Source organism: Numida meleagris, chromosome 22 (genome assembly GCF_002078875.1).
Source record: "Numida meleagris isolate 19003 breed g44 Domestic line chromosome 22, NumMel1.0, whole genome shotgun sequence".
NCBI lineage: Eukaryota > Metazoa > Chordata > Aves > Galliformes > Numididae > Numida > Numida meleagris.
Genome location: NC_034430.1, coordinates 4,132,364 through 4,158,567, shown reverse-complemented (window position 1 = coordinate 4,158,567; position 26,204 = coordinate 4,132,364). Strand labels below are relative to the sequence as shown.

At 51.2% G+C, this 26,204-nt stretch overlaps 3 protein-coding genes across 12 annotated transcripts; all 3 read right to left on the bottom strand.

Annotated features, from left to right (window-relative positions):
• Nucleotides 1-10,010, bottom strand: OSCP1 (organic solute carrier partner 1). Of its 4 annotated transcripts, none has more exons than XM_021375468.1 (11): nt 9,429-10,010; nt 8,224-8,253; nt 4,711-4,865; nt 3,844-4,011; nt 3,577-3,657; nt 2,891-2,994; nt 2,338-2,466; nt 1,712-1,781; nt 882-1,021; nt 216-279; nt 1-117 (listed from the first exon to the last, which is right to left on the bottom strand). In XM_021375468.1, the coding sequence occupies exons 1-11, from the start codon at nt 9,538-9,540 to the stop codon at nt 1-3; spliced, it is 1,170 nt and encodes a 389-aa protein (XP_021231143.1). In that variant the 5' UTR covers nt 9,541-10,010. The 4 variants fall into 4 exon arrangements, with proteins under 4 accessions (XP_021231143.1, XP_021231141.1, XP_021231142.1 ...); XM_021375466.1 differs by lacking the exon at nt 8,224-8,253 and adding an exon at nt 4,976-5,096 and having other exon boundaries at nt 9,429-9,568; XM_021375467.1 differs by lacking the exon at nt 8,224-8,253 and adding an exon at nt 4,976-5,118 and having other exon boundaries at nt 9,429-9,559.
• On the bottom strand, nt 10,163-16,931 carry MRPS15 (mitochondrial ribosomal protein S15). Its single transcript, XM_021375469.1, has 8 exons — nt 16,774-16,931; nt 15,953-16,015; nt 15,472-15,547; nt 14,591-14,639; nt 13,742-13,826; nt 12,407-12,465; nt 11,041-11,232; nt 10,163-10,339 (listed from the first exon to the last, which is right to left on the bottom strand). The coding sequence occupies exons 1-8, from the start codon at nt 16,856-16,858 to the stop codon at nt 10,223-10,225; spliced, it is 726 nt and encodes a 241-aa protein (XP_021231144.1). The 5' UTR covers nt 16,859-16,931; the 3' UTR covers nt 10,163-10,222.
• Nucleotides 17,063-23,243, bottom strand: CSF3R (colony stimulating factor 3 receptor). Of its 7 annotated transcripts, none has more exons than XM_021375653.1 (16): nt 22,397-23,243; nt 21,956-22,100; nt 21,751-21,846; nt 21,292-21,609; nt 21,034-21,157; nt 20,778-20,947; nt 20,209-20,363; nt 19,804-19,957; nt 19,630-19,706; nt 19,331-19,544; nt 19,028-19,216; nt 18,749-18,850; nt 18,454-18,600; nt 18,121-18,261; nt 17,921-18,011; nt 17,063-17,777 (listed from the first exon to the last, which is right to left on the bottom strand). In XM_021375653.1, exons 3-16 carry the CDS (start codon nt 21,818-21,820, stop codon nt 17,246-17,248), a joined length of 2,484 nt encoding a protein of 827 aa, XP_021231328.1. In that variant the 5' UTR covers nt 21,821-21,846; nt 21,956-22,100; nt 22,397-23,243; the 3' UTR covers nt 17,063-17,245. The 7 variants fall into 7 exon arrangements, with proteins under 7 accessions (XP_021231328.1, XP_021231323.1, XP_021231326.1 ...); XM_021375648.1 differs by having other exon boundaries at nt 20,778-20,950; nt 21,751-21,877; nt 22,397-23,237; XM_021375651.1 differs by having other exon boundaries at nt 20,778-20,950; nt 21,751-21,877; nt 21,956-22,043; nt 22,397-23,237.

The window sequence follows — 26,204 nt, the reverse complement described above, 5'->3', positions numbered from 1 at the left end:
TCATAGCCCGTCCATCAGTGCCAGCAGGTCCTCGCCCTTCCCGCAGCTCTCCGCGCACGGCTCGGCCACCTCCAGGTCCCCCAGGATGCGGGCCAGCTCCGCCCGCCGCGCCGGCTCCTGCGCGGAGGAGACACAGGCTCAGCCTCGGCGCTGGGTAAAGCTCTTTTCGTAGCGGAGGAGGAGCGATTAGTCTAAGTGAATTGCAGTATACGTACCTCAGTGGCTTCTATGTTCACAACCTTGTAAGATAACTCCTCAGGTCTTGTCAGCGCCGCCTGTCTGGATTGAAAATATGAAGAGTGCTTAATGCGATGTCGTACCGTCACATCCCACCCATACCACAGAGGGCAGTAGTGTTTTTCGTTGGTCCATGCAAGAAAGTGGTAAGCGTTCCTGAGGCTCCCACAGATGAGAAATGTAGGCAGCATTCCTGTTTCTACCAGGCAGACTGGGATGCTGATCCCATTTTGGAGATTTATCCCTGCTTTCGGTTGTTTGATGCTAAATGTAGAGCAGTGGAAATACCTCCGTGCCAGGAGGGGGCTGCCGTGCTCCAGCCTATCTGGAACCCACATCTGAACTGTGACAGGACCTCAGCCCAGATTGTCACTGCCAGTGACTGCCAGCCTCACCTGAAGGCAGTACGAGACCCTGCATCACAGACAAACTAGGAGCAGAAATCCCTTTCCTTGCTGAGTCTTTAAAAAAAAAAAAAAAGATAAACTGCTCCTCTTTTCATCCTGCAGGGAATGTCTGGACCTGGATAAGAAAATACTAAAAAGGCTGCTATACTGTCCCTGGAGCTGTTAAGCTTCAGTCTCCAGGACTTGTCCACATGTCACTAAAACACAAACCCCAGAACAGAACCAGCTTGAGCATACTCTTCTTCTTCATCTGTTGTGAATAAATTCAGTCGAAATCCTGTCTCGCTGCCACCAGGTTTCTTGATCTCCAGCCCTCCCAGCAGCCTGGCCAAGAAGTTCAGTTCTTCTTTAGCAAGAGGGTTAGGGACTATATTCTCCTGCAGAAAACAGCATAGGTTCGTTGGTCAGATTACCAGGAAAAAAGAGGACTAACAACGTTAATATATTCTAATATTACATCAATATACAGAAACACATTTATGTATCATTAGTGATACAGACTGTACATACAACTCATTGTTATCAGTCATATATTTAAGATGGTTGCTTGGATTTAGAGACCCAGGACAGGACAGTTTTCCAGCTAAATCAAAGAGCTGAGAAATCAGCAAACCCAGCTTCCTGTTTTCTGAAGAAATTGAAAGAGGAAGCAAGATTTCAGTAGGCCACTTCATCAGCTTGTGTCTACAATTATTTAGGAAAACGTGCCCATAGCCTCACTCAGATGGGGTCATGGAGAATGGCTGAGGCTTGGAGAGAAACAAGTAAACAGGTACACCCGAAGTGCAGACGAAAATGATGGTTACTGTTATATGAGAAAGGAGATAAACAACAGAAAAGATAGTGCAGCTGTCTAGTGAATGAGTTGGAGAAGGTCAGCGTGAGTGCTTGATCCAGTGACCCCAGCTATTAAGAGATGGGGGAAACAGAATGTAAAATCTGATGGGTGTGGTGAAACTGCCCGGAGGAAACCACTGTACTGTGTGTGACCACCTGCAGGACTTACTGACACACACTGATGCTGGGGACACGAGTTTTACCAGTGACAGCATCAGAAAAACATTGACCTTTGTACTGGATGCCAAGGTTTTGGATGATCCTGACGTGTGCGTCTCTGCCGGCCGACTGACACTGTACCTAGAGAGAAGAACACACCAGGAAAACCAACCTGTTATTTATTTGTGATACAGAAATAGAAGGGAGCAGCACAGGACCTAAATATGGCTTCAGGATGTTCTTTCTGAAGACTGTAAGCTACTGAGAGGAGAGGTTACAGTCCAGTTTTACAGGGTATTGTGGCATTAAAACATGTAAGCAACAAAGCTGTCAGAACAAACATTATTGACTCTTATTCTGAAAATGGAAAAATTATCTATGACAAACATGAAGGAAAAAAAATAATTCCTTGAATGCAATTAAACCTAAATTCCATTTCACAGAACATGCGGTACACAATGAGAACACTATTTTCAGCTCTGCTATAGTCATGAATCAAACTCTGTCTCTTTCCCACAGCTGTTTACACACATTTATCCATGTGTTTTGTTTTAAGGCAGTCACTTTGTAAAGCAGTCAAGCTAGCTGATAATGCCAAAGATGCAGAAAATAAATCTACAAGACTGAAGACATGCTTCTGAACAAATCCATTATTAGTGTTTACTTCATGTTTCTATGTAGGACAAAAATGACTTACATATTTGTTCCAAGTTTGAGGACTCTGTCTCCATAAAGTTCAAAAGATCCTTCCCTTTGTGGAGTGACATAATTTCCAGCAGTGGTGAACTCGGTTCTTTTAACTTCATCTCCATTGCAATTGAACATCCTTAAAAACAATCCATTATTGAAACATATTTAATCCATCTATTACTGATTTTCAGTATTGATTCCATTTGCTTACTGTACAAAAAAAAAAAAAAAAAAAGGGGAGAATAAAACCCCATTCTGTACACATAAAAAAAAAAAAAAAAAAGGGGAGAATAAAACCCCATTCTGTACACAGGTAAATACCTATTTTAAAGGATAAATGACTAATAGCTAATTTACTGGAATAGGGAATGCCAGACACGTGGTTAGTATCTCATTGCTGGGTGACTTCATCCCAAACCTTGCCCTACCAGTAACTTACTGGAGGTTCAGCTATCCACGCAACTTGAGTGACACTCTAAGCTTGATTCCCATTACACATCTGGCACTAAGTGCTCCTTGCTGAGCAGCCACACATGCAAGGCACTGCAAACAGTATTCACCTGATGAGTCCTGGCACTTCTGTACCCCAAGGAACAGGGCCTGATATCGGCAGCACAAAGCGACCATTAGAGTTTTGCACTTTATCCTTCAGAAAGATAGAGACCTGCAAAAGAATATTTCATCCTCTAGAAAATCAGTTACATGTCTTCTGTTCCACGTTCTCTGAAGTCTTTCTGCCTAGACTGGGATTGGTTTCCTAGAGATTCTGATGTGCATAAAGACTGATCTGGGCAGAAGCCAGTAATGTGTAACTGTAGTCCAGGGGACAGTCACACTTGATCCAATATGAAAAGTGTTCTCTTCATGCATTTGAGTATGATCAATTTATTTAGAGTATCAAGGCCCGCAGCCTCACGCTTGAGACACTTAGTTCCATATCAAGCGTCTACGAAAATACATACACTAATGAAAACCTGAATCAGGAATTATTCTACACAGTCACCTTTGAAACAAACAGGTAATTAGGAGTTTTTTTTTTCAGAACATCTTAGAATTATTCAGTATTATTGTATGAGATGTGCTCAGTGCGTGAAATTACGAAGACTGAAATTACAACCGCATCGAGATGACCGAAAAGCGTAAGTGACAAAACCAAACGTAGTGTGATTATCACGGGACACCTTCATACTCTAACCACGGTCAAACCTCCTCCTGTTCTAACCGACCAGTTTTATTGGACTCTTACCCTTATGTGCATGTCTTGAAAAAAAATGAGGAGTGTCTGCCTGATCAGCTGAAATTCACCAGCAGAGAGACAGCTGTACATCTGGAAGAGAAACACCCCAAGGTGAGGCGTTGTAAGGGCACCGTGCCACTGAATCCACGCTTGATACGCGGAGCTGTACGGGGGCTGCTCGATGGGGCACTGCCCGATGCAGCAGTTAGTCTCTGAGACCAACTTGGAAGAGGAAAATCTCTCCGTGTATTCCAGCATTTTGCTAAGCATTCTTACTTCAATCAGCTGTCGGAAAGTTTCATCCACTTGGTTCAGAATGCCGGGGGAATCGCAGATGAAATCTTTGATGGCATCCAGGTGATTGAATGTGACCAGCAGGATGTCTTTGGGCCGGGGACACAGCAGGACTTGGTACTTGAAAGCCATGGTCATGAGGTCATACAGCTGCAAAGTAACATGGGAGATGTTTGTTCCATCGCAACACACACAGCAACAGTTCCATGCTTGTGCAGAAAGGGTTCTACATATTTTTTTTTTTCTTTCAGCACCTGCTTAAGGGTGAATAAACCATTTTTATTTGTTTATTATATTATATCTTTGTTTATTATATACCATCTTTGTTTCCCAAGAAAATAACACCTCTGTGATGACACTGCTGTCCCTCCTGTTGGTCTCTCCAGCAGTCTTTAAGACTACTGGCAATTTCAACAATACTGACACCAGGGTATAGCTCTGACAGGTAAGCAAGTTCCTGTAACTTTTTTCTTTTACCACCAGGTATACTGTTTGCAGGCAAGAGTTCTTCTGCCTGTAATTGCAAAACAGTGAGTGTCAACACAGAAATGTATATATATTTACATATATATATGTATAGACTTTTTATATATAAAAAATCTGATGAGTGCTTACTGAACCTCTTAAAAATCACTTATGTATTAAACTCAAAACACAGTATTTCCACTTAAAGTGCTGAATTATTTGAGACTACTACAGTTTTTCTCCAAGTTGTCTCAGCTTAGAGCCATTTTCACAAAGAAATGAAATGGAAAGAGGTTTGTAACAACATGCTTCCGAATTACAGCAACCTGTGAAGAGCAGCATTGAAGTACAGCACAGCAAGGACCACACAGATCACTGTTTTACCTTATCCATGCTTGCCTGGTTCAGCCTCATGATTGAAGCATGAGCTAGCCGGTCATACACAGTTCTCAGAGCTTTCTTGGAATAGAGTTCCTGTGGTTTAAACAGCTCGTCCATAAATTTTTTATTGAACATGGTTGTGATGATGTCATTCATAACTGTAAAGACAGAGAGTATCTGTTTCTGCTTCAGAAACACAACGCTCACCTCATCCTTCCACACGGAGAGCCTGGATGCTGACGGCTCTGAGGGCTCACACAACACTTACCGTGAGGAGCGGGTGCAGAGCCACACCAGGAGCAGGATGGGGAACATCATGCCTTAATTCAGGCACTTCTCTCGGTGCCATGTTGTTCTAAGCAAGCAGCATGATTTCTGCCGACTGTCCCCTGAGGCAGAAATGTTTCTGAGCTGCAGACAACAAACCTTGTTTTCCAGTGGGAATAAGGCTGAGTTTGTTGTCTTGTTTTTACAGCAACAGCTAGCACTTTCCTCTTTTTAAATAATTTTGTTTACAGGCTATGCTGGCATGTATTATCTGGAAAAGCTACAGTTCTGCTTCCTAGGAAGACTGTTTTGCATCAGTCTGGATTTTTTTTATTTTTATTTTTATTTATTTATTTTACAAACCATAGCTAACTCTCTCTCCCTGTTCCCTTTTTGTCTTTAACACTGTCAGTCTGTTTTTCCCTTCTAAACAGAAGCTCTGGAATGATCTGAAGTCCCTTGAATTTGTGTTAACCAGATTACAGCTGACAGGTATTTAAGGCCACAACCCGTGCAGGGCCAGCCAGAAGCTGAGAATATGGGCACAGTTCAACAGTGAAGAACTCTGCACTTCCTTACTAGTGCTTCATTCTGAAGTATGAATTTAGAGGTGGCATGGTTACATGACTTACTGAAGGCTAGGTGGGCATCAGGAGAACTGAATGTAAGGTCTGTGCTCTGCTTCACAAGCTTTTCATGCAAAGAAGATAGAGAACATTTTTGCAGTGATTCAAGCAGACGCAGCACCTCAGCTTTCCTGCTGGATTCGATGCCTTTATCATATATCTGATGCATTCTACAGTGTTACCATAAACAAACATTTATTTCTCTATCAAAAAACACTGAAAAAAAATCAATTTCAATTCACAGAGATTATTGTACAAGCATGAATTTCCCTAAGCAGATCACTGCTACTGAAGCTTGTAATGATAGCTAATTCTTATGGATTAGAGACATCTCAAGGGAAGCAACAACAAAAAAGCAAAGCAAAGTTAATGTACCACTCACTTCATCTTTTCTTAGATGATTATTACCTAGGGAACACTGCTAGGTATGTCATAGATACTGAGCACCTGGACGCTGACAGCTGCTTTCTAGAGGGCAAGTGCCTTCTGAAGTGTGGATTAAAAATAAGCCTCGTTACAAATGGGAAATTATTCCCTCCTCTTCCACTCTTTTCAGATAAACTGGTCACAAAACAACCTCTACCTGCAGCGTGATGCAAAAATCCTCACTTCTTCCAATGGAGAAAATCAAACACAATGATTATTAAATATTCAATTTTGCATGTAATCAATTATGACAAAAATAAGAACTTCTGCCTTACACTGCAATCAAGGAAAATATTTTAAGTTTCCCACATGTGTTGTCTGCACAAAGACTTCTCCATCTTAGGAGAGTCACTCATAACCAACACTGCCAGGAGACAAACAATCTCACAGTATGCAACTGCAGCTGGGAGATATTCAGAATGGAATCAGAACAACTGTATTAACCGTATGAGAAGCCTCGAAGATTATCTTCTTAAATTAAAATCTCTTGTATTGGCTATGAAAATCACTGAGAAAGACATAAAATATCACAGTGAAGGGCAAACCTCACGAGGTACACTTGATAATGACACAGCGCAGAGATCTCGGAGCATAGGCAATCCCTAAGGACATACTTACACCGTTCTAACCATGGAAAATAAAAAAGAAAGGAGTGTTAGCTCAGGGGTAATGGCACACCAAGCAACATAGCAGAAAAAGCAATTTAGCAGAGAGGGATTTCATCAACTGGGGTGGGGAGAGGGAAACCGAGTACAGACAATGCAATGGACAAAAGATAAGCTGAGGATTACAGCGGTTTTCACCCGCACGTGTCATGTCACTGCAGACGTACACATTTCAACGTCTACTGCGCCCTCGCAGAACACGGCTCGTATGCATGACATGGGACTGCAGTCTTTACGTCTGGATTGTGCTCATGCTTCTCCAAGGACACTCAAGACAGTGAAGGGAATGGTACGAGTCCGAAGCAGTCACACACTCTGTTTGCAGTAGGGCTCTAGCTCCTAACACAGCTGATGCAGGCAGTGCCTTGCTGGCTGCCTTTATCTCCAGCCGTAGGTTGTGCAGGCTGCTCTACGGCCACGTTTCAGAGATCACCCTAAGAGCAGCACTCACAGACTGGGTTTTTTTCTCCCACAAGAAACGCTGATTTGTCAACAAGAGACCTATCTCTGTGCCTTTACCATCCAAATATGATAAAGCAGCATTTTATAAAACTTATCTCCATTTTGGATGTGACAAAAGAGGAACGTGGAATCTTTTATACTTCTGAGATATTAAACGCTGGAAAAGCACGTTCTTAGAAACAGCATGCAACGGTAGCAAAGAATTGGGGGATAACTCCAAGGTATTAGTATTTACCTTCAGTATTTATCTTAAATGTTCAAAACGCACAAATGACTTGTTTTGAAAAAACAAAAAACAAATCATAACCCTGACCTCTCTTAAAAGAGAGCTGCTTAAAGACACTGGCAGCTCTACTAGTGTTCACCTGGTAGAAAAAAATGTGATCGTTTAAGAGATTTACTTTCTCATCCAGCACCTCTTCCCTGCAGGCCACCATTTCCAGGCAGTCTAGGAGGAAATCACACTCACACTTCAGCTCTGCCACTGCAGAACCTGAGCTCAAACCCATCCCCAGTGATAATTTAAGTCAAGATGAGCTTGGCTGAAGCGTGGATACATGCTCCTTTGTGATCGCTCTGCTGCAAGGATGGTGACCACTGGCAGGGATGGGTAAGCAGCTGGATGGAAATGCCTCAAATCTCTCCTGGAGTTCATTCTTCAAAACCCTAAACAGTGAATTAGAAATCTCTTAAGAGAAATGCATTATAGGTAGTATTCCTGCCAGTAGGCAGAAAAGCAAACTTCACAGTGCTGACACAACTATTTGCTCGCATTGATACGATGTTAGCAAAGCATGAGTATCGTTTGGGCTAGAAAAACCACCATGATAAAAGGTTATGAGCTATTTCGCCTCGATTAAATTTAAAAAAATGCCTTTATTTTGTTTTTAAGAGACATGATTGGAAAATATTCCCTATTTATAGTTAAAGTGTCTTCTAAAGAACATCACTCCTCCCCGACACCATCACTGGAGGGCTGCAGAACAGCATACAGTGTGTTCACGTACAACGAGCCTCATGTGTGCATGTAGTGGTGTTGTCGACTGCATGCAGCCAGAAGGTTACAGTACCTCGTTTCCTGTCCACATCTGTCCATTCATCTACACGAAGCATACAAAACAAAAACATCAGTTCAAGAAGTAAGAACGGGAGTTTCAAGGAGGGTAAAAGAAATAAAGAGAAAAAAAAAATCTAACTAGCGGTCTTTGATTTTTCTCATCCGCATTTTCTCATCAGCTTTTTGTGCTTAGTGAGAAAGAACTCTGCTGTTACCTGATGCCCTTCTGCTACTTGGCATCTTTCACTTTCAAGGGACACACAAAAGATGAAACCCTGTTCTTCCTTTGGAAAAGTCCTGGTGCTTCAACAGAGCTAAAAATTTCACCCTTGACTGACACTTAGTGTGGTCTGCCTTTAGCTTGGAAAGTTTTCAGCTGTTTTTTTTTTTTTTTTGCACTTATTAGTGAACAATATTTCAGTGAACAGTTTTAAGCATGAAGAAACACATCAGTGAAGACGACATCTCAGTAAAAGAGTAGAATGCCTTTTTTTTTTTTTTAATACAAAATACATGCAGGGATGGTGCAGACCTCATTCAGCTGCCCAGATATTCACCACACACGGCTGAGTTTAGACTGAGCTATAAACGGAAAGCTGTACAACCAGCAGCAGGGAGGGCAGAGTGCCAGATCCCCTCCTGAGCACAGCCAGCTCTATCCTACTGTCTGCCTCTCACAAATTACCTTCAGTAACACCTTCCAACAGCCAACTACTACAAAAACATCGTGAAATTTATATAACTTAGAGGGCTTTATTTTCAGGCAATGGAAACACATGTGACCAACTTCTGTGACAGAGCTGTGACACCGTGGGGAGGAAACCATGTCCCCAGGGTTCCTTCTGAGGACACACTGAAGTGTTCTATGCCTCTGTCCTTCCACGGTGAGCATATCTGTGCCCATTCCTGCATTACTAAGGAAGTTATTACCAAGAAACCGACCACGTGAGAAGGAACAACAGATCTCTTTGCTGGTTTGGCAGCAGCCTGACAGGAGCAGTGAGGCAGGGGCACTCGGCTGCCTGCTGTGGACCAGCCCTGCTGCTCAGTGCTTCCAGAGCCCGTCCTCTTCTCCTCACGGCCCGCTGCAGCTCGGGGGAGGCCGCAGCCTGGCCCCAACGCGCGGCCCCTTAAGGGCCTCGGCCCGGCCCGGCCCCCGCCCCACAGACCCGACGCGGGCAGCCGGGGCTCGGCGGGGCCTCGAACGGGGCCGCTCACCTTTGCGGGCCTTCTCGCCGGGTATGCTCTGGGCGCGCAGCCGCTGGTCCAGGATGTACAGCATCTCTCCGCCTAGGTTGAGGAACAGCAGCGGCAGCGTTCGCGTCGACATGGCGCCCGTCGCTAGCCGCCAGCCGCCGTCACCAGGCAACGGCTCAGCCAATCGGAAGGCGCCGTCTTGCCGGCAGCAGCGCGACCAATCAGGAGGCGCCGTCTTGGCAGGTGGGGGGTTGTGCTGAGCGCTGCGCTGCGCCGCTCACTGGGTGAGGGTGGAATGACTGCCATTAAATGTTTTTATAGCAATTATAAATGAGCTAGCCGCAGGGCTTTGCGCGCTCACCCCGGGCAAGGATCCGCGCGACTGCTGCAGGGAACTCGGGTTTGCTGGAGCGCTGCAGGAGCTGGCTATTGGGCAGCACTGCCCCCCACCAGCTCAGGCAGCCCAGGGCCCCATCCCACCCGGCCTCGTGCACCTCCCAGGTATGGGGCACCCACAGCTTCTCTGGGCAACCTGTGCCAGAGCCTCACCTCCCTGTCACTTGAAGACATCATTGCCTTTGCGAAGGCACCGACAACACCCCAGAACTTCTCTCAGCACAGAAAAAACAGCTCAGGACATAATCTGATGAACAATCAGCTAATCAATATAAACCTCTGAAACACAATCACTCATTGCACTATTTCGGGTACTCACACGGTGCGGATCACGCACGCACACAAGCAAAGAGGGCACGCGCCTTTTGGGAGCTCTTTATTTTTGAAGAGGCTGGCTGTACCACAGTCCCAGTGTGCTGCTACACAGGTGTCCCCTCGCTCTGCGCCTGCTTCTCCTTTGCAGCTTTGGGTCTCATTTTCCTCTTACTTCTCTTCATCAGCCCCTCTGCTTTCAGCTTCTGCGCCTCCTGGAAAACCTGCAGAAAGAAGGTAAAAATGTGGGAGAAAGGGAAGGACAGAGGTGTCTGTTGCCCACCACAGCCACTCCACCACCACTGCTCGCTGCAACACACAGCGCGGGTCCGAGTTCCTGCAGCAGAGGCCAGAAGGCGTGCAGTGTGCTCCAGTGAGATCAGCTCCTTCCCGTCTTCCTAGGGGTCTGCAAGTAGCCTGTTATTTAGGATACCATTCTGAGGTACTGAGCTGTAGCTATCTAGTCTCTTACTTATAATTTTATTGGTTTGAAATTTAGTATTTGGCGTTGTTGAGCTTTTTGATTCTGCTCAGTTACATCAATATATTCAGAGTAAATGAGAACAGACAACGGCCACATCCACATTTCTGTTCTGAAACTGCCATCATATTTAACATTTTTACCTATTACCTTTGAGGAAAAGCTGCATTGAATCATACATTTCTGTGCAAACTAGCAGCTCAGCTTGAGGTTCTTAAGCACATCCTCAGTATGTGCTTCACTGCCCGCAGTGTAACCACCTTCCACAGAGCTCAATGCTGAACTCTACAGACATTATATTATCACTGTCTCCTCAAATTCAAAACATTGATTTGAAGGACTTCTATCGATCAGCTTCTGTCAGCTATCTGTTTTAACTATGCCCTCTATGATGTGATTTTTTCTGCTCCAGCTATAGAGCTTTTTCTCTGGCTCGCTCCATACCTTGACACAGAAAGCCTTCTTAACAAGCCAGCGCTTGGTGACCCTTCTGGAATATGCAGGGCGTGGTGTATACTGGATGTTCAGCTGCTTGCAGGTGTTTTCAAAGACATCGTAGCGGACACGGCGAAGATATGCAAGCAGTTTATTCCGGCGATCCATGGCCATCAGCATGCGACGACGGTTATTTTTATCCTGCAAAAGACTTAATGTTCACTCGATTGCAGATAGATTGTGCTTCCATCCCAATAAATTACTTAGAACAGACCAGATTATGGCTAAAAGGACACAATCAGGTTAAGGACAGTATCTGAGAGCAATTTTTCTTAGCAGATATTGCAAGAACATTAGGTCACTACAAGAAGATTCAGGAAGACTTCATTTACTTTTCAGTGAAATTGCTTTCTCCAAGCTTCAATGTCTTGGAGGCAAGGAATGTGGTGGAAGTCTACTGGCTAAAAGCTCCACTTCCCCTGAAACATGTAAGACCCTGTGTTATTTCTGGACATACTTCCCCCCCCCCCCCCCCCCCCCCCCCCCCCCCCCCCCCCAGAATTTAAATGCGAAAATAAAATCTGACTTGGCTCTATTTGACAGTTTGATTTGCTCTTTGGAAGAGAATATGCATAGCTTGGTCCATGCCATTCAAGGCTCTCTCTCATGGAAGCAATCTCCCTATACTTTAGGAGCAATTCATCTAAAAATAGGCTCAATCCACGTACTTTTAAAAGCTCTTCTCTGCTGAAACATTTGGTACAACTTCTGTGTTCTTTAAACCGAATTCTCTTCTGTTTTACCCCTCAAACTTTGATGATAAGCTAATAATTATGAACTTTTTTCAAACATGGTTGATGAATCTGCTCCTTACTTTTTCCACAGCATTAGGAATCTTCAATAGATCTTGTTCATAAAATTACACTTGTGATGTTTTGCATTTGGGCTTCGAACCCATGTAGTTTTAGATAGGAAAATGGCCATTATGACATTAACACAGTCCTGTCCACCAAATATTTTTAAAAGCAGAACAGAGGGACAATACGGCTGAAGTGATCACATTAGTTATGCTGACAACTAAGCAATGAAACCTTATCTGCAGATTTAGCTGAGCTCTGCTCCAATGTATCTGCTCAGCCATCTCCAACAATCCAGTAACCAATAAAGAATACATACCACATTTCAGTCGGTGCAAATGTAGCTGCGATTGAGCCAGCAGCTTCCCAGACTGACAACAAGGAGCAGTTACTGCTATTTTATAGACCATCTTAGGAAAGCCATAATCCCCAGCATTAAAATCCTTTTGTTCTCAGCTCAGAAAACAATCTGAACAGCTGCTGTCTCAGATGTGTGGGCTCAAATTACTGATAGTTACCTTGGGATGCCTCTGAAGATGTTCCTCAAAAGTGCGTATCTTGGCAGTCAGTATAGCAGCTGTAAAGGACAGACGTAAGGAGCTGTGTGAGAGCAGCAGCTTTCCAGAGTGAGACAGTATCATCTGCATTCCCTTCAAATTACCAGCAGCAGAACACTGCTGTTCTTATGGGTACCCACTGCACAACAGCAAACATTACTGCACGGCCTTCTGAGTAAATGGTAAACACAACACAAAATGCAACGTACACGAACTCAGGTAAGGACTATTATCATTATAAAGCTGCCTGATTAGAAGTTGCAATTTCAATAACCCACCATACAGATTTCTCTGTAAGGCAGGCCCCTCGCCTCATTTAAACGCTGCTGATTTTACACAGCAGTACGGCCTTCATCTTTGCCCTGTGCTTCAGACAGAGCTTGCCTATGAAGACAGAAATCCAGTTTCCATGGCTGAATCTATCATTTTGTTTCAGTAATCTCTTTTACAGGTGCAATGTGGAAAATGTTGCCAAACTACATTAAGCTTTAGTGCAAGGCTAGGTATTTTATAGGGAGGAGATTAATGAATCCCTTCAAAAATTATGGAAATTATTATACTGTCAAGTGAACAGTTCTGCAGCAACCCTGTCCTGGCTCTTCCCCCATCCTTTATGATTCCAGGGAAAAAAAAAAAAGCTGTATATAGGCAGGAAAAAAAAAATCTGTTTCCAAACTCAGAGAGCGATCTTTCAGCTAAAGTTCTGCCATTCGCTTTTCTTTTTGTGCCCAATTCAGTCATAGCTGGAATGCTGCAGGTGCAGAAGCCACGGAAACAAAAGTGACAGACGTACATCACTGTGAAAGGTCTGCAGCAGCACAGACTATTTCAGAGAAGCCTCACTCTACCCACACGAAGCAGAACCATAAAAGACTCCCTTATGAGCAAATACTGATAAAAGGGGCAGTTTCACATCACACTGAATGATGACATGATAGTACCATAAAGACTAAAGTGACTTTCTAACACATCCAGCAAAGACCTTTTCTTGTACAGACAAATAGAGACAAAATTTCCCCACAGTCAGCAGGCAGCAACCTGAGTTTCCATGGCACCTTTTGGATGTCTTCAGCACCTCTAACAACTTACTCAAATTGCTCCCTCTGTCCGTGAGTGCATGCATTGCCTGGCAACATTCCCAAGCCCGGAGCAGGTCCACCTGCCTCCCAGGTGCTCTCCTAAAAGAGATTCTCCTAGTTGCTACAGGAAACTTGAAGTGATGGGGTGGGAACAGCTTAATAAAAGCAAAGTGAACTACCATCTGCCAACAATATGGTTCTGTTTCTTCTGACTTACTTTGCACCTCAAAGGAGCCGTTGTCACTGGGAGACCTCCTGACCTTCTCTACCAGCTGCTGTATCTTTATCTTCATTTTCTCCCTCTGTGAATAACAAAAGAACTTGTCACTTTCTGAGGAACACTCTATGTCTGAGCCATCCCAAATCTTTTCCCAAATGCCCAGGTAAAGACTTTGTAGCTTTATTCCATGTCCACCACAAAAGGCGAATGAAGTGCTGCAAAAAAAAAAAAAGCACAGCAGGGAGGGAGCACAGAAAGATTTCAGCAGAAAACAGAATCACCTTTGTTCAAACTAAGAGTCCAGGCACGCCCTTCCTCCCAGAGTTGCAAGGGAAGAGTGTTGAAGAGGCCCCGCTACTCTCATGAGCCCAAGACACAGAACTGAAGCTGATCTCACATAGCAGTAACCTTTACTTTTTGCATTTTTTTTTTTAAGCTTAAGTGGAAAGCAGCAAGAAACGATAAGATCTTCATGATGCCCTTCTGATTTGCTTACTTGCTTTCTGGGCGTACAAAAAATAAAAGTCATTTGAAGAACATCCATGTACCCCTTCCTGTAACGCAGCCCAACCCTCAGCAGTAATGTAACATAGCTGCATCTCCTCCTGTGATTGTCTGATACTTTATTCTCTTATTTTAATATGCATTTACTTTCAAAAAGAAGACTCCAGAATAAACTTCAAGAGCATGCAAGACTTATTACCCTCATGTATTTAAAAGCCCCACAGCTGCAGTTACTGAGTAACATTTAGAAAGTAAATGTAGGGCGTTTAACAATATAGGTAAGTCTTACACGAATGTGTTTGCTAAACCATCTAATTGTTATACAAGTGCAATGAAACTAACCTGGTTTGCCATTTCCAGTGACAATAACCTTTTCACTACGTCATCAACACTGCAAGGAAAAGGCAGATCAGTCTTAGAACCTTAGAAACCAAGTAAAACAACACAAAGTTGGGTTTTCAGAACACATTAATTTTTTCTCAACTTATTCTACAAGTTTACAGCAACTCTCCTTCCCTCCCAAACATGTCAGACATAAACTGTTTTTGTATTCCTAATAAAAATAATGGTGAAGATCACAGAAACATCAATTAGTTTTGCTGCCCTGGAAAGAACAGCATGGAGTATTTCAAGTCACAATGAAGTCTTATCAAATCTCAAAACAACGCTGCACACGAACTGGATGCTAAAGTCTAACCACCAAGTTAAGTAGCCAAGGACAAAACGATGACTTTTAAGACTGGCTTTTTCAAAGGTCTGTGAAAGTCTCATTCACACCACTGGGGGCTCTCCATGCACCACACATGAGCAGTACTAGAATGAAAGCATGCAAATGCAAAACTCTAAGCCCAAATTTTAGAAGCAGTCATGCATTTTGAGTTGTTCAATTATATACTCTTTAGCACCTGAGTTCAAGACAGGCTTGGATTATTTCTAAGATTATTATTTCTATTACATCAGTTTTATTTCTTTTTCTGTGGACAACAAAGTCCACACATATGGGCAACCAGCACTTGTGATAAACATGCTCAGTGTATCTTACGTTAAGTAAGCAGAAACATAACACACTGCTAGTCAGAGGCTGCTTCAGCAAATTGACTTTCAAAACAACTTTGCAACTGCTGTGCACACCAGTGATAGCAGAACGTTAATTACTGAGCAGGTGACAGGTTCCACATACAAAGTTCTGAAGAGACTGACCATGGTCTTTCACTGTATCATACCTATTTATTATTGGGACATTGGCATAATCTTTCTTCATCATTGTTGGAGGAAGATCATCCAAATGGCTGGGAATGTCTATAAGGGAAAGATCCACGTTTGAGGAACAGCAGTACAAAGTCAGAGCTCTGAATATAGTTGCCAACTAAATCAGAGGAAACGTGTCACAAAGAAAACAGAATGCTCCAAACAAGAACAAAGAACTTAAGAGATGAAGCTGAGATGACAGGAATTGAGTTAATAAAATTGGGTCCAGATTCTTGCCTTCAGCACTCTAGATTTACAATGTGATATACAGTCCACTGAGATCAGAGACTCCTGCTAATGACGGCAATGTACTACACACACACTCATGAACTGCTGAATTCTCTAAGTAACATTTGAGCTTAAAAGGAATTACTTATAGAAGCACAGAAAGGTTCACAAAGGGACCTTATAAAGTTCCTAGAATCATTTTTACTCTATACATTTGTCCTGACATACCTTTCAACCTTCTTCTCACAGGTCTAGCGTAACATCTTGCTGTCTGAATAAAAGGACTGCAAGCTTGATGGAAAAAAAAAAAGAAAGATTTCATAGAATCACAGAATCATTAAGGTTGGAAAAGACCTCTAAGATCATCAAGCACAACCGCCAACCTGCAGCACCATGCCCACTGAATCACGTTCCTAATTTATTAGATCGTTTGCACTTTTCTACCTATGTACTGATTCAATGCTAACCAGTCTGTACTAGAAAACTACTCAGAGTACTTGGACCAGAAGGCGACCTGTCCAGGTATTTTGTCCCACAGATATTGCTCCAGGAGCAGCTCCAGGTTGGCTCCCAGAGTGGTGCTGGAACAAACGTTAAGCTGTGCCAAAGAGGAACTAGCAGGAAGAGATGACCAACACCTGTTCTGCTGCCAGCAAGCCTGGAGGGCTCCCCACCTGAACTGTGCTCATTTAAAAGGCTTAAACTGATTCATAATTCCGCTAATTTCACATGCAAGTCAGAATGCCGCTCCATTACCCTCAGCCGCCGAGTGGGTGCTGGCAGCAGCACGGCACGGACACCAGCACTGCTCCCTGCTCCCTGCCCCGTTCAGCTCGCTTCTCCCACACAGCGGCCGCGCTTGCACCGCAGCCCCAGGCCCTCGGGGCCGTGCTCCAGGCAGAGCCGTGGGTGTTGTCAGACCCCACCTCCCCCAGCCCCCGGGCCCTGCAGGCCCAGCCAGCCCCCTCAGCTCCACCGCAGGCCCGACCTCTCCCAGCACCCCACACCCAGGCCCTTCCCGCCTCCCTGCTCCCCCCTCCGTCCCTCACCAGCCCCAGCCGCCCCGCGGCCGATCCTCAGTGCGGTGAGGGCCCCACGGGCCGCCCCCGCCAGGCCGCGGCCCAACGCCAGCATCGCCTCACGGGCCCGCGCCTGTGGGCGCCGCCATCTTGTCCCAGGCGGTGCCGCCGAGCGATTGCCGAGCGATTGCCGAGCGCATCGATTGGGGCGGGGCCGACTCTGGTTCCACCCCCCCCCCCCCCCCCGCAGTCCCTTAGGGCCCCGCGTGTGCCCCCCATTCCCGTTACCCGTAATCTCCCCGAGGAGCGCGAGCCGTGATCTGAGAACCTCTGTGTTTATTGCTGGGCAGAGCAGGGGCACCGAGCGCCTGCAGCCACGGGCAGCCGCAGGGTGGGAGGGGGACAGCGAAGGGCCCCTATGGGGTTTCAGCCCCATGGAGTGGCAGCGGGGGGCTCCAGGCCCGGCTTGGCACAGGGGGTTGGGTTTGGTCCGCGGCGGGGCTCAGCAGGGCTGGAAGTCGTGGAGCTCCTCGGCCCCGTTCACCCGCAGCCCCCGCAGCAGCGGGAAATCGAGGAGCGGCTCCTCCAGGCTCCCCCGGGCACAGCTCGGGGCGGCCCTGCGGAACCAGAGGTTCTCGTAGGGCTCAGGGCTGGGGTCCGAGAGCAGTGGCTGCGTGGAGCTGGAGCGCAGGTAGAGGCACGGGGCGACGTGCTGCGGGCCCAGGGAGCTGCCCCCCACCACCTGCACGTACTGCACGGGCTCTGCCCCCAGCCCCGCGTTGGCCTGCGGTGTGCTGGGGCCGTGCTGCCGCACGTAGGGCTGGGGCAGGGCGGGGAGCTCGGCTGGGAACTCCTTGCCCCAGGTGGGGGCCTGCTTCCCCGCTGCCTTGTCAAGCACTGTGACAGTGGAGATGGTCACCAGGCCAGGCTCCTTCACGCCGGGGGCCTGCAGGGGCTCCTGCTCCGCCGGCACCCACGTGCCCAGGCTGCTGTTGGCTGGGTCGGGGACACTGGGCCAGAACTGCTGCTTCACCCTGTGGGTGACAGAAAGGGGTCAGGGGAACCTTGGGAAGGAGGTGTCCCCTCCCCTCTTCCACCAGCCACACTAGGGCCATGGCTGGGGCTGCCTGGCATAGGGCAGAGATCCCAGCCTCGCAGCGTAGCTCCCAGTGTTCACCTCCCATTCTTCTGGAAGCAGATCAACAGGACGATGAGCAGGACAAAGACCAGCACCAGGGTCAAGAAGAGGAACTGGATTTCGATGTCATCTGGAAAGCAGGCGGGGGAAGGGGTCACAGCAAGAAGTGTCCCTTCCAGACATGGGGACAGTAGTGGCACCTCTGCTACATGGTGCTATCCCCACCAGCACGGCCTCACCTAGCACTGTGGTCACCAGTGTCAGGCTGGTGCCATTGGTGCTGCCGCCGGCCGTAGAGGCCATGATGTGCACTTTGTAGAGAGTAGATGGCTTCAGGTCCTGGATGGTGAAGGAGCTGAGGGAGGAATTCACAACGGCATCTGGAGAGACACAGGGGCTGGTGGAAAGGCTGGGGTGGCTCTGCTGCTTGGTCACAATCAGGGACACCTCCCCCCAGGCTGCCCAGCACCCCAACAGCTCGGCCTTGGGCACCTCCAGGTCTGGCTGGGGCAGGGGCTGCTGGCATCCCCACACAGCACTGAGGTGGGGCAGGGAGTGGGGACAGGACTCACTGGACACCTCTGTGGTGCTGTTGGCCCAGAAGACAGTGTAGTGGGTGATAAAGCCGTTCTGCAGCTCCACGGCCACCGGCTCCCAGCTGAGCTCGGCCTGGGACTTGCCAATGCTTTTCAGGTGGAGCTTTGGGGCGTGGGATGGTGCTGAAATGGAGCAAAACATGAGACTGGGCATGTTGCAGAGCTGGACTGAGCCCTTCTGCACAGCCTCTAAATGATGGGCACAGAGGTGCAAGGATGGGGTTGGTGAGCCCTCTGGGACCCAACAGGCAGCTGCTAGAAGCACACGCACCCTTCTGCTTGGAGTAGGCTGCTATGTGGGCAGGTGTCCCAACGGCATCCTTGTAGAGGGGGTACACCGAGATGTCATACCGCTGGAAGGGCTCAATGCTGTCTGCAACAGAGAGCAGAGGAGGGCGGCAGGTCTGGGGGCTCTGGCCGCTGAGAGCCCCACGTCGCCAGCCTGCCTACCCTGTGCCATGCCCTGGATGCAGGCACAAGACAGCCCCAGCACTCGCAGCCCTGCAGAGCCCATCGGGAGGGCTGAGACCCCCAGCAGCCCCCAGCTTACCCTGGATGAGGGCGGCAGTGGCGGTCCCATTGTGCTCCAACTGCCAGCATGTGCTGCAGTGCCCAGGCTCTGAGGACACCTGCTGCCACTCCAGCACGTAGGCAACCGCTGGGACTGGCGCTGCCTCCCAGTGCACCCAGAGGCTGCGCTCACCCCTGGGTACAGCCCAGAGCCCGGCCAGAGGCTGACCTGTGAGGGAGCAAGCAGCTGGGGTGAGGGCAGAGGAGAGCATCCCGGCCCCGCTCCCACAGCCATGGCTGTGCCATAGCTCTGCACCTCGTGGGGAGGTCAGTGCCTCCTCACCTTTCCTCTCCAGTAGGATGACCTCGGTCTCTGCTGACTCGCCAGCGGCATTGTAGGCTGAGAGATAGACCTTCCACATCCTCGCTGGCACGGTGAAGTCACACTGGGTATCGGTGGTGTTGCAGACAGTTTGTGGCTCCCTGCCTCTCCTCCTGGGCCCCAGGACTACCCGGTACCCCAGCACACGCCCGTTCGCCTCCTGCCGCCGTGGGGCCTGGGCACAGAGCACAGAGCATGCCAGGGATGCTCAGTGCCACAGTGATGCTGTGCTGTGCCCAGCTCTGCCCACCTGTGCTCACCTTCCACCGGAGCTGCACCTCCATCCTGCCCGCGGCTGGCCGGGTGCTCCACCACGCGTCCAGCTTCCCCGTGGGGGCTGCGTGGGGGGACGAGAGGGATGAGAGGAGAGTAGCGGTGCTGCCATGGCCACGCTGCCCAGGGGTGGGCAGGATCCCTGGTGCCCCCACACGCACCTTTCTCATGGGTGGTGTGGTTCCTGCCCACGCTCCACTCGCTCCAGTAGCCTCGTGCCGAGTCCCGCCGGCACCGCATCTGGAAGTGGTACAGCATCCCGAAGAGGAACCCACAGTGCTGCACAGTGCCTGCATGGCCTGCGATACCTGTGACCTGGGGGCAACCAGATAGGGGTTGATGCCGGGCGTTGGAGCACCAAGGGGAACATTGCCTTCCCCACAACCATCCCCTTTGAGTCACTGTGTGTGTCCCGCTGTCAACTTCCTCCACCGGGGAGCAAAAAGTGGGGGCTGCCCCAGCTGGGCTCAGTGTCTAGCCCCATACCACAGCCCTGGGGCGCAGGAACCAGGGCAGGGAACCTGGAGCAGCAATGGGGGTCTGGTTCTGCCCCCATCAGCACTCACCACAGCCCAGGAGGGGTCCTCGGGGGTACGGTAGCGCAGCTCACAGCGCAGCTCCATGTGCGCGTTGCGTGGGGACATGGTCCAGGACAGGATGATGCAGTCGGTCTGGGGAGGCACAGAGTGGATGCTCTGCAGGGTGGGGGGGTCCAGCTTGGCTGCGGGGAGAGCCAGGGGACAGGGGTTCATGGGAGGGACAGGAGATGGAGCGCAATGAGGTGCAGGGATGCAGAGCTGCTCTGAGCAGCCCTTGCCCAGCACAGCCTCACACTGCCCGGGAAGGTTCCTCCAATAAATAGTTGATGGGAGCTGGATGTATTATTCATAGACCTCCTGAATAAATGGGTAATCAATTGCTGGAGAGAATAGTGGAGTGCAGCGGGTCAACTGCTGGCTCATAACCCGCCGGCACGCACCGCGCGGCTCTGCAGCGTGCCCATGGCACCTATTCATCTCCTGAAGCCATTCATCATGGCAAAACATGACCTGCGAGCCCGGCATGCTTTAATGGCTCTCTAATGTCCCTCTCTCACCGCTAATTAGCTTCCCTGTCCCTGATCTCTGTCACTCACCCACATCCATGGGGTCGATGCGGAGCCGCTCCGACTCGGCTGTGCCCAGCGCGTTGGTGGCTGTTACCCAGAGCTCCATGGGGCGGTACAGCTGCAGCAGCCGCCGCGGCACCGTGCACTGGTTGTGTCCCTTTCGTGGGGTGCAGCCCGTCACCGCTGGGGCTCTGCTCCTGCTATGGGGACGAGGTGGGCTCGGGCAGAGGGTGAAGTCCACGTGGGGATGGTTTCTGGGGGAGAGGCCTGGGATGTGGCTTACATGGTACACTTGAGCGTGACGTTGGTGGGGAGGTGGCCGTCGGTTCCCTGCTGCCAGCGGCACGTCAGCCCATAGTCACCAAGGTCCAGCAGGCAGCTGAGATTGGAGGGCTTGCCGGGGGGGTCTGGGGAGAGCGGCCGGGAGAGGAGCTGGACAACACACCCCAGATGGGACAGCCCCAAAGCAGCCCCCCAGCCACCAACAGCAGTGCTGCGTCGCTGCAGAGCAGATGGGCGCGCTGCACAGCCATGCACTTACAGCCTGCCCGGACCTCGGCCACGCCGACCCGCTGCTTGGTGCCGTTCCACTCCACGCAGCACCACAGCTTGGTCTGCGTGCGGTTGAGCTGCGGCACGCTCAGCTCAGACACCTCAGTGCCCCCGGTGCCGTGGTGCTGCTTCCCAGCCATCGGCTCGCTGTCCAGGAGCCAGGAGATGCGCGGCCGCCCGTCCTCCAGCCCCCGGCACCGCTCCCGGCGGACGGTGCACGACGCGGTGATGGCTGATCCCATTGGCACCACTGGAGCGCCCACGGCCACCGAGGCGCAGTCCAGCTCTGCCCCACTCTGCTGGGTCCCTGCAGGCGGGGAAATGTGTCACAGCCCCACAGTGTGCAGGATGGAGGGGGCCTCTTTCCTGCACGGGGCCCCACGAGAGGGGAAGAGCCGAGCGTTGGGCAGAGCTGCACAGCCCCATCCTGGGACGGATCCTCACTCACCGCTCGGGCGGAGGAGCAGCAGCAGGGAGAGCCACAGCAGCAGGGGGGTCCTGGCACCACGCCTGGCCATGCTCTGCTCCGTGCTCCGGGCATCACCTGGAGCGGGGGGCAGCAAGTGGGGAAGGGGCTTGGCGTCAGGGCTCAGCCCGTTGCTGCCGGGCGTTGGCGGAGGAGAACCGCCTCTCCCACCGCACACCGCGCTCACCGGCACCGCACTGCCCGGTTCTGTGGCACGAGATCCCCGCGCCCCGCTGTGCTGCAGCTGATCGTATCGCAGGGATCGCCGGCCGCTGCTGGAGAGATTTGTGGTTGGAGCGAGCAAGGAGCCGAGGTTGTGCGGCAGAGATAAGCTGGCAGAGGGAAACGGATGAATGAGGGCATTGCAGGGGGGCCGCCAGCTCTGCAGGGCCTCGTGGTGCTGCCTGCGCTTCTCTGCATCTCACGGCCGGTCCCAGTGCCAGCTCTCCCCTTCTCCTTGCACTGTCCCAGTGCATCCTCCTGGTGCTGGGCTCCTGCCCTGCGCTGGCACCTCCACCCAGCGCAGGGGGAGGACATCGGCCACCTCATATGGCACCCGGACACCCCAGCACTCAGGGACAGCAGAGCCACACACATGGACAAGGTGCACCCCGTGCCCGATCCCTACCTCTGCTCCACGCCTTCTGTGTCGTACTGCCGTCACCACCCGCTCCCGCTACTGCTCTCCATCTCCCGGTGGCTGTCTGTGCGCTGCCCGCTCGCCAGCATGCTGCACTCGCCGTTAGTTCCTCAAAACCAGTGCCGTTAATTGCTGCTCTCTGAAGGAGGTGATTGCAAAACACTTCCCCGCAGGCTGGGCTGCCTTGCGCCGCAGGAAGGAGAGCGGCACGCACGCATCCCGGGGGGAGCGGCACCCCGCCCCAGTCCTCCGCCCCACTGCAGGATGGGGCACCGCCAGTGGGACTGCTCTGGGGGTCACAGCGAAGAGACATGGCAGGGGGATGTGGGGACATGGCATGGGGATATGGCAACGCAGCAGGAGGACACGGGGATACCGCAGGGGGACACAGCAGGGATACATGGCAGGGGGACGTGGGCTGCCCTCCCCATGCCGCCCACAGGCCCAGTGCTGGGGCTGGGGTTGCCAGCAGCTCCTGGCCCTGGGCAATGCCCCACTGCAGGACAATGCCAGCCCGGCTTGGTGCCACCTCGTCCCTGGGGAAACCCACATCTCAGGGGTCAACAAGGCATTGCCCAACCCGCCACGCACCCACGGCCTTCGCAACGGTGCCAGTTGTGCAAACTGTTTACTACGGGACCCACAGCACACGCCGTGTTTTGTGCTCACGCAACCCTGTCTGCAACCAGCCATGGGGATGGGGCTGCTGGGATGGGGCCGTAGGAATGAGGTCCCCACGGTGGTGTTCCCCAAAGGGCTGCGGGGTGCTGGGCACAGGACATGAGCCCCCAGCATCTCCCAGGTCCCCCAGCATCGCCCACCATGAGGCTGGGACTGCTCACAGCATTGCTCCCCGCAGCCCCAGCCCCAAACCTCCCCATCCCACTGCACTGACACCTCCTGCTGCAGGTCCTGCTCGCAGCTCTGCCTTCCAGGCAGGACTGTGGCCCCAAAGCTCACATGTCTGGGGAGAAACCCAGCTGGGTGCCTCCGAGGGCCGGGCCTGGGGGTGCTGGGGTCCCACGGGTGCTGTGCCCCACTGGGGCCGTTTCCCACAGCCGCACTTGCGACACTTTCCCCAAGTGTGGCAACCCCCGGTTCCAGCACGGAGCTGTGCTCTGCGCGGGATGTTTACAGCTGGGATGGCGGTGGGGTAACCATGGCAACACGGGCATCTCCGTGGGAACGGCGAGGGATGGCGAAAGCTGCGAGCGCTGAGATGGGCAACAACAACAACAACCACAACACCGGGAGCTGCGCTGCGCGGAGCTGGGGATGGGGACACATCGGTGGGGACACGCAGCCATGGGGCTGTACACGTTGGGTGCACATCCAGCCCCGGGTGCATGGATGCCCACCCATGGTTTGGATCCACGGACACTTCTCCGTGGGGTGCATGTGGGTCGGGCGGCCCCGTGACACTGCTCTCAGTTCCCCTCTGGCACTGAGTCACACTCCTACACCCACGGGGCTGTCTGAGGGATGGGGCGGTGTGGGGGCACCGGGCGGCACCAAGGGTTGGATCCGGGTGCTCCCAATGGGTCCACACATGGGGTGGGGGCAGCAGTGCCCCCACTGTGACTGGGCAGCCCAGCACCCACTGGAGCAGTGCAATGGGGCAGCAGCTCTGCTCCCAAGGTGCCTCCATGCTCCAGGGACTGTGGGATGGCTGCTGCCCCATCCTGGGGGGTTCCATCAGTGCTGAGATCCCATCCCCTCCTGCCTCAGTTTCCCTGGGCCACCTCCTCCCCACTCCTCTGCAGTTTGGGCTGGGCTGCCTCCCCCCTGCCCCATCTCTGGTGCTTCATTAGCAGCACTAACAAGCCCTCCCAGGTGGGGGAAGATGGGCTCCCCAGGGCTTCATTCATTCTTTCATTCTTTCATTCATTCATTCATTCATTCACTCTGGGGGTACCTGTTCTTTTTGTTCCCACTGGGATTGGGGTGTGGGCAGATCTGCAGTGTCATTTTGGGGCAGTGCCCCATTCCTCACCGCCACGTGGACACAAATCAGAAGTGCATGGAGTGCTGGGGTCAGGGTGACTGGCCTTCAACGCAGCTCCTGATGCACTGCTGTAATTAACGAGGCAGGATCATTAATTTTCCATGTTGCAGGGATCCGGGTGGTCCCTGGGGCATGAGGGGAATGGGCCGCAGGCCACTGCCATCCTTCTTCCCTAATCCATGGGATGCCAAAGGGATGTGGAGGGGCCTGAGCCATGTGTGTGCCACCTGGGGGGTCCCTGTACTGCCAGGTGCAGCTGATCCCCAGTGCTTTGGTGGGATTCATGGAGAGCGGTGCCTGAGTGTCCCACATTCCTGCTGTGATGCTCAGCAGCCAGGCCCAGCCCTCCTCTCCCCACCTGCATTCCCATCTCCATCCCCATCCATTCCCCCTGTGATGCCCAGCTGTGCACAGTGTCCTGCCCCATTGCTCTCTGCCCCATTTCTCCAAAGAACCCCCTGGGTATGCTCTGTGAGGCAGGACCCGCTTGCACCCTGTGCATCCTCTCCCCATGAACATCGCCCCATGGCACATCGGGGTCACCACCCCATGGCACATCGAGGACCGGGGCACCTCCCGGCAGTGGGGCTGCAGGCACAGCGCTGTTGTTTTCCTGCTTTCACAATCACCCCCGACGACCATAGAAGAAAAAATCAGCTTTTATCAGGAGAGAAACAACTCTCACAGCCTATAGCTGCAGACTGAGGCTGTGCACCCAGGCGGTGGCTGCATAGAAACGGGCACCCAGCACTGAGCACCCAGCACTGAGCACCCAGCACTGAGCACCCCCAGCACTGAGCACCCCCAGCACTGAGCACCCAGCACTGAGCACCCCCAGCACTGAGCACCCAGCACTGAGCACCCAGCACTGAGCACCCAGCGCTGAGCACTCCCAGCACTGGGATCAGTGCCCGCAGCACCCAGCCCTGCAGAGGCTCTGTCACGCCTCGGCTCATCACAAAGAGCAATTAAACGCCGCTTCTGCGGGGCTATAAACATCCCCAATTGAAACGCAGTGACACACGGAAATGGGAACCCGACCACGCCGCCTCCAGCAGCACTTTATTCCCCATTACTTTCATTAGCCGCCTTGTAATTTGATTTGCCCATCTCCCACTGCTGGCTTTTTCCACAGCCGACGTCTGTGCCTGCACGAGCCGCCCGCTGTCCCCATTGTGCCCCAAACCCGTGGATGCCGTGGGGACGGTGCTGGTGCTGCTGGGGGCTGTGGGTCCCTGGGAGCCGTGGGGATGCCGTGGGGAGGAGAGCATCGCTGGTGCTCCGCGTTTCCTCCTCCAGAAATGAATCCTCCTTTGCGTTCAGTGGTAGCGGTGAATGAGGCCACGTTGTTAAGTGACAAAAGAAAAATGATGCCTGCCTCCCGGGGTTATTAAAATCGTGTTCTACAATCGGAGCGGCCGCGGGGACGCCCGGGTAATGACGGATGGGGATAATCCATCTCCAGCACCGCCTGGTCCGCAGCGACACTGCCCGTATCTCTGCATTACTGCCAATTACTCTGCACATAAGTGTAATGGGAATGTACATCCATTCCGGGGAACTCCATTAGTTCCCTCCATCCCATCCCCTCCTCTCACAGGGACCGCAGGAGGCGGCTGTGGGCTCAGATTGGCTCCATTGGTTGGTGGGGAGCGGAGGTGCCATGGTCGTTAACCGTGGTCGTTAACGATGGCACAGCGCCCATGGAGCCCATGGATCCCTACAGGCCATCTCACCCCTGGGACAACGGGACAGGCTGATGGGGACAGGGGGACCTGGGGGAGAGCTGTG